Genomic DNA, 6000 nt, shown 5'->3' with positions numbered 1-6000 from the left:
GGGTATGGGCTGGTACCGGTGGCCAATTTTTACCGGTATGCCGTACCGGCCCATACCGGTTTACTTTCACTCCTGCCAGTGCCAGATACGGAGGTAAAATAACCTCTCTGCTCCCACGTGAGATGCCCCTGGTTATGCCTCCTAGGATCCATTCACCCTTTTGGCCACGGTGTCGCACTGGGAGCTCGTGGTCAGCTGAGCACCCCCCATGACCCCCAAATCTTTTTCCATCACTGCTTCCCAGGAAAGAGTCCCCCGTCCTGTAAGTACGGCCGGCCTTCTTTGTTCATAGATGTATACATGTAGCCCTATTCAAGCAGACAGCGTCTGCTGGCACCCAGCTTATCGAGCGATCCAGCTCGCTTTGTATCAAGGAACGCCCGTTCGGTTTCACCAAAGAGCCTCCGGATCCTACCATTTTAAAATGAACGTTGCTTGCAGTTGTGAGCGGGTAGAAAGGAAAAGTATGGCGCTCCTCAGACCACACCTATTAGCACGCAGAAGATGAAATGGGAGGGACCCTGCCCAGGTATCACAAGATTGTTCTATTTTAAAATCCTCTTGGCATAGGTTTTCCCTAACATTATAGAACCTGCAACTAAGATCAAGTGTGTGGATGAAGTCAGATCGCTTCTGCTTTCAAGCCCGCTCCCCCACCCCGACTATAATAAATCCTGGGTGCACCACTCAAATAGCAGAGCGTTCCCACAGCTGAATCATCGGCCCACCAGCCCTGGGAGGAGGGGTAATGAATCTGCCTCTTCAGGAGGGGCTGCATTGCGGAGACAGACAGACACGCGCGCACACTCGCACCCAGACAAAAGCAAGGCAGAACATTCTGCAAGCCTGCCTGACGCCCAGCTGCAGCAGAAGACGCTTTCGGCACAAAGAAGACCCTGTCAGCTGGGTTAGCAGCCACCAGATCCGACCCTTCCTTAAAACAGGTAAAAAAGCATCACTATTCCTTAAAAAGAAAGCTTGGGGGCGAAGGGGGGGCGTTGCTGAGGCTTGGATTGCTGGTGTGTCAACCCTCAGAGGTTTTCCATGCCTTTGAAGAAGTGGGGTTTTGTACCCACGAAAGCTTATGCCCAAATAAATCTGTTAGTCTTTAAGGTGCCACCGGACTCCTTGTTGTTTTTGTGGATACAGACTAACACGGCTGCCCCCTGGTACAGGGAAGGAGAAGAAATGGAACATATAGGATCAGTTTAGCACTAGGCTTTCACTGCAGTGGAATAAAGGCTCCAGTCCCCCATCGAACCTGGCTGATTGCCCGTTAACATGATTCCATTAATCAAGGTGACGCGCTTCTCTTTGGCCCTGAGGACGACAGGCAACGCAGAGGAATTTTTTTAATATCTGCCTCTTTTTTTAATATATATAATTACCCTCCCGCATCACGGCTTAGAGGCTGGCGTCGTTGAGTGCATTTCTAAATCAAGCAGATTGCCCGGTGCTAAATGCATCACGGAGCTAATTTTAATAATCTGCTGTCCTCTTGCAAAAAGAAAGCCGGAAATATACCCGTGAGCAGAGTGCTATTAAAAAAAAACCACAGTTGTTCGTTTTATGGAAGGGGATGACACACAGTCTTTGGGTTTTTTTAAATTTAGAAGCAAACTGGTCCCTGTGTAATTTGATGGGAATGTGAGCGCCCAGTTGCAGGGGATGTCGGAAACCCAGTGGATTCAAGCCTCGTAAGAAACAGTCAGTGGAAAGCAAGGGAAATCTAGATATATAGACTGATTGGTGCTCGCTGTCTTTGATTTTACAGTCAAAGGACAGAGTTCTGCCAGGGAAACGCACATTAAGGGTTGGATTCACTTGGACTAGGGTAGGCCAGGTCTTTGGGGAGTGGGGAGAATTGTATTTTAAGGTGGTATCAAAGTGAAGAGCAAGAGCGGGGGAGGGGCGCTGCAGCAAATCCGTCTGGGTGGGGCAATTGCAGGAACCGTCTGGCTCGGCACACAATGGATGTCGCGTGATGTGCCGTGCAGCGGGAGGTAGGGGAGGCGTCTCAGGTGTGTGACGGGGGGCCTAGAAACCCCAAAGCAGAGCTCTGTTCCAGCCGATTGGGTCCTGATTCTGCTCTCACATCTGGCGGGGAGGGGGCTGGACTGATGTCAGTGGAGTGACTCCTGATTTGAGCAGGGGCGTGGTGGAAAGAGGATGAAGTCCTTTGTCTTTGTGGATGTGTGTGGGGTTAGGATGTGTATACACACCCCCTCCCCACAGATACACACGCATGCCCACACAGATATACGCACACATACCATGGCAATGCCTCTTAGACGCTTCTCATCAGAAGAGCTCAAAGTGCTTTACAATGGAGGTCAATATACCTTGAGGAAATGGGCCATTATCCCATTGTATAGATGGGGAAACTGAGGCACAGAGCTGTGACGTGAGCTACTCAGCAGGCCAGTGGACAAGACAGGAACAGAGCCCAGATCTTCTGAGGCCCAGGCCAGCGTGCTACTCACTAGGCAACACTGTCTCCCCCATAGGCATAGGTGTGCATGTACACACACACACACACACTCTAATATATATATTATATTCTATCCGGAGAGTTATAGTCAAAGGATAGCAAGAATTTGTTGTGCGTCCTTATCATGAATCCTACTAACCCTAATTCTATTTCTGTTCCTGTTTTATTCCCATTGTCCACACTTAGTTCTCTTCGTGTTCCCCGTCACCCGCAAATTTTCAGCACTAGAAACAAACCACAGGGGATTTTATTTCCACGCCCCACATGATTAGTTTCCTACCATGCAAACATTAGGGTGGCTCCTTCCGAGAACGTCTGTATCTACATATCCAAGGTAAATGCTATAGCGAAGCCCATCGTAAGCCCAGATCCTGAAAGGGAGTTAGGCATAAATACCTTTGAGTAGCTAGGCCCTAGCTCTTACCTGGCACTTTTCATCAGCAGCCCTTAAGGCACTTGACAAAGGAGGTCAGTGGTGTCACCTCCATTTTATAGATGGGGAAACTGAGGCCCGGAGCAGTTAGGTGACATGCCTGAGGTCGCCAGGAGGCCCGTGGCAGAGCTAAGACTAGAACCCACCACTGCTGAGTCCCAAGCCAGTGCACTAGGCAGCGTTGCTTCAACAAGCTGGTTTTGATCCTTTATCAAAGCAGGACAAAACGGCCGCTGAGGTGCAACACGTGGCTGCTGGGATAGAAGGCGGCTGTAAAACCAACCCTGGGCAGCCCGGGGAGGGGAAGATCCGGAAGGGCTCGGGGGCTGGGACCTGTCCCAAGATTTGTGGAATGTTTCCATCCCATAGTTTCCTCATTAGGAGGTGTAGGCGGTGGTACCACCCAGGGACCCCGTGATGCTACACAGACACAAAGTAAGAGACAATCCCTGCCCTAGAGACCTTACGATCTCCCTAGGCCAGACAGAGGAAGGCACCAGTACTAATTTACAGATGGGGAGCTGAGGCCCAGATCTTCAAAGGTGCCTGACAGCCTGGGCCGAAGGGACCTGCCCTAGAGCACAGAGAAGGGCGCTGGGACAGAGCCTGGACTAGAACCCAGTGTTCCTGGCTAAGGCCTGCTGCCTTCTCCACCTGCCCACACAGCAATATTCTTCGCCGGCAGCATTGATGGGGGAAGGGACCATTGTACCCCCAAACCTCTAACTGTGGTGAAATGGGCTGAGGGGATGACGTATTGGGGCCTCAAATTTCTCTCCACGGGCCCTGTTCACAGGTTCAGGGCCTGGGTAAGCACGAGGCAGTAATGTTTTAGCTCATTCCTTACCCCGAGTGGCTAGGACTGCGCGGTAACCTGTGTCTCCAAAAGACTTTTCCGTCCTCTTCCTTCTAGGCGGAGATGTTGGACACGGCGAACAGCCAGTACAACTCCTTTCTCTATTGGAGGATGCCCATCCCGGAGCTCGACCTGGCGGAGCTGGAGGGGCTGGGGTTGACCGACGCGGCGCTCTACAAAGCCAAGGGAGGTGTGGGCAAGCGGTCCGGGGCCTGGAAACAGCTCAGGCAGGACATCTCCGAGGAAGAGGACACTCTCCTGCAGTTCAACAGCTTCAATTTCTGGCGCGCACCGATAGCCAGCGTTACCGCGTTCGATTTTGATCTGGTCTGATGCCAGCGGCCCAGGCACGCAACCGGGTCTTTTTGGTTAGGTCTCTGTGTTGTCCTTTACTTTGAAAGTGGTTGCTGACGATTCTGATTAACGAGTTGCCCAGTGATGACGCCTCCAAGGCTCACCGTCCGTGTTTCCCCATCCACCCACCTTCTCTCTTCTCAAGGGTATGTCGACACAGTCAATGCAGGGGTAGGCACACCTGAGCTAGCGTTACTCTAGCTGGCATGGGTAACCATCGCAGGGTAGATGCGGCAGCCGGGCCATTTGTCCCATTTTAAGCCGGGCTGTGCTGTTTTTCTGTGGTTGGGCCTCTGTCCAGCACTGGGATAAAACCAGACATGGGTTTGTCCAGTATCAGGCACAGAGGACACCATGTTGAAGAGTGCGCCCCTCTGCCCCTGCCAGTGTGACTGGGGTCAGGGGCAGTGAAGCCTCCCCCAAAGTGGGGGGGACAGGGACCCCTACCCCCTCCGTGGCACCGCCTCTGCCCCTCCTCTTATCACTGAGACCCCACACCTGGCCAAGCCAGAAGCGGGGCTGGGGAGCCCGGGCCCCTCCACTTACCCAGGGTACAGGGGGCTGACCCTTGTTCCCACCCCCTCCCCAAGCCCTCCACCCAGGGCAGGTGGAAGGTCCGCGGCTCCCTACAGCTGCCCAGGCTCCCGTTGCCGGTCTAGCCAGGGGGCGGGGCCTCAGGGGAAGAGGAGGGGCAGGGACAAGGCCCGTGGCAAAAAATGGTCCCTGCCCTCCCCCGTTCCAGTGTCCCTGACTGGGGTGCTCTTCAACATGGCATCCGTAGGGTCATGCCAAAGGGGCAGTGTCACACAGCTGAGGTCGGCCCCACGCCATTCCCAGAAGTACTGAAACGTCTGGTATTTCTGGGGATGCATCAGTGGCCCCCTTAACATCTGGTGGCCCAGGCTAGCCACCCCAGTACTAGCCTGCCAGAGTCCCGGGGTGCCTATTTGGGTTGCCAGCCCATGCCCAAGTCCATCTCACCCTTTTCTACACTGCTATTGTTACTCACGCTGGCTAGACCAGAACGACCCGGGACGTGCCGAGCCGTACTGCAGTCACACCCTCACGTGCCCGTGCTGAGCTCAGAAGTGTTGGAAGCCACAGTCAGTTTGTCTTGGTGTGAGCAGGCATTGTGCGATAGCTCTGACCGTACCTGTGCGACAACGTGCTAGAGAACCACCAAGTAGCGGTCGGATCCGAGCTCATTCCTATTGTGTTTTATTAAGAAACGTGGGTGCAAACAGAAGACCACCTCACCTATCCAAATTCTCCTCTTAGCTGAAGTCCGATTGCATTGCCCTGGGGAGGCGGACATCCCTGCTTCTCTAACCCCCCGCTCCCATTTTTCCAACCCGTGCTCAGTTCCCCCACCCTTTCCATTTGGATATTCAATGGTTTCTCTGCCGGACATCGCCAACAGGCCCTTTGTTCTGCTCAATTCTGATCAGGCACAAGCAGGAGTGCTGCCAGCTTTTTTGCCGCCCTAGGCGGTGGAAGGCCCCGCCCCCAAAATGCCGACGACGACCAGGGCGGCCGAAGATCCGGCCGCCGCAGTCGCCGCCCCCCAAATGTTAGTGCCCTAGGCGACCGCCTAGGTCGCCTAATGGGTTGCGCCGGCCCTGGGCGCAAGGCTCATTTCTGAAAAGAGTCCCAGCTTGTCCGCCTTGTGTGTCCAAAACCGCAGAGCAAAGAGAAAACCAGCAGTGTGAGAATTTTGCTAGGAACGTAGCTACATTTTCATTAGGATGTAGAGAAATGTCTGGGCCAGAGCCTCAGGAGGTATTGATGGAGCCGGTTTCCACCAGCTGTAGATTTGGCTGCCTGACCCACTAAAACCAAATACAGCCACCACATCAGTTTTGCCTT

At 53.6% G+C, this 6000-nt stretch overlaps 1 protein-coding gene across 1 annotated transcript; it reads left to right on the top strand.

Annotated features, from left to right (window-relative positions):
- The first annotated feature begins 650 nt into the window (after positions 1 to 650).
- Positions 651 to 4768, top strand: MLLT11 (MLLT11 transcription factor 7 cofactor). Its single transcript, XM_034756724.1, has 2 exons — positions 651 to 944; positions 3838 to 4768. The coding sequence occupies exon 2, from the start codon at positions 3844 to 3846 to the stop codon at positions 4111 to 4113; it is 270 nt and encodes an 89-aa protein (XP_034612615.1). The 5' UTR covers positions 651 to 944; positions 3838 to 3843; the 3' UTR covers positions 4114 to 4768.
- The last annotated feature ends 1232 nt before the right edge of the window (positions 4769 to 6000 follow it).

Source organism: Trachemys scripta, chromosome 24 (assembly GCF_013100865.1).
Source record: "Trachemys scripta elegans isolate TJP31775 chromosome 24, CAS_Tse_1.0, whole genome shotgun sequence".
NCBI classification, from domain to species: Eukaryota; Metazoa; Chordata; order Testudines; family Emydidae; genus Trachemys; species Trachemys scripta.
Note: the sequence above shows the minus strand (reverse complement) of the source record. Positions and strands in the feature narration are given on the sequence as shown.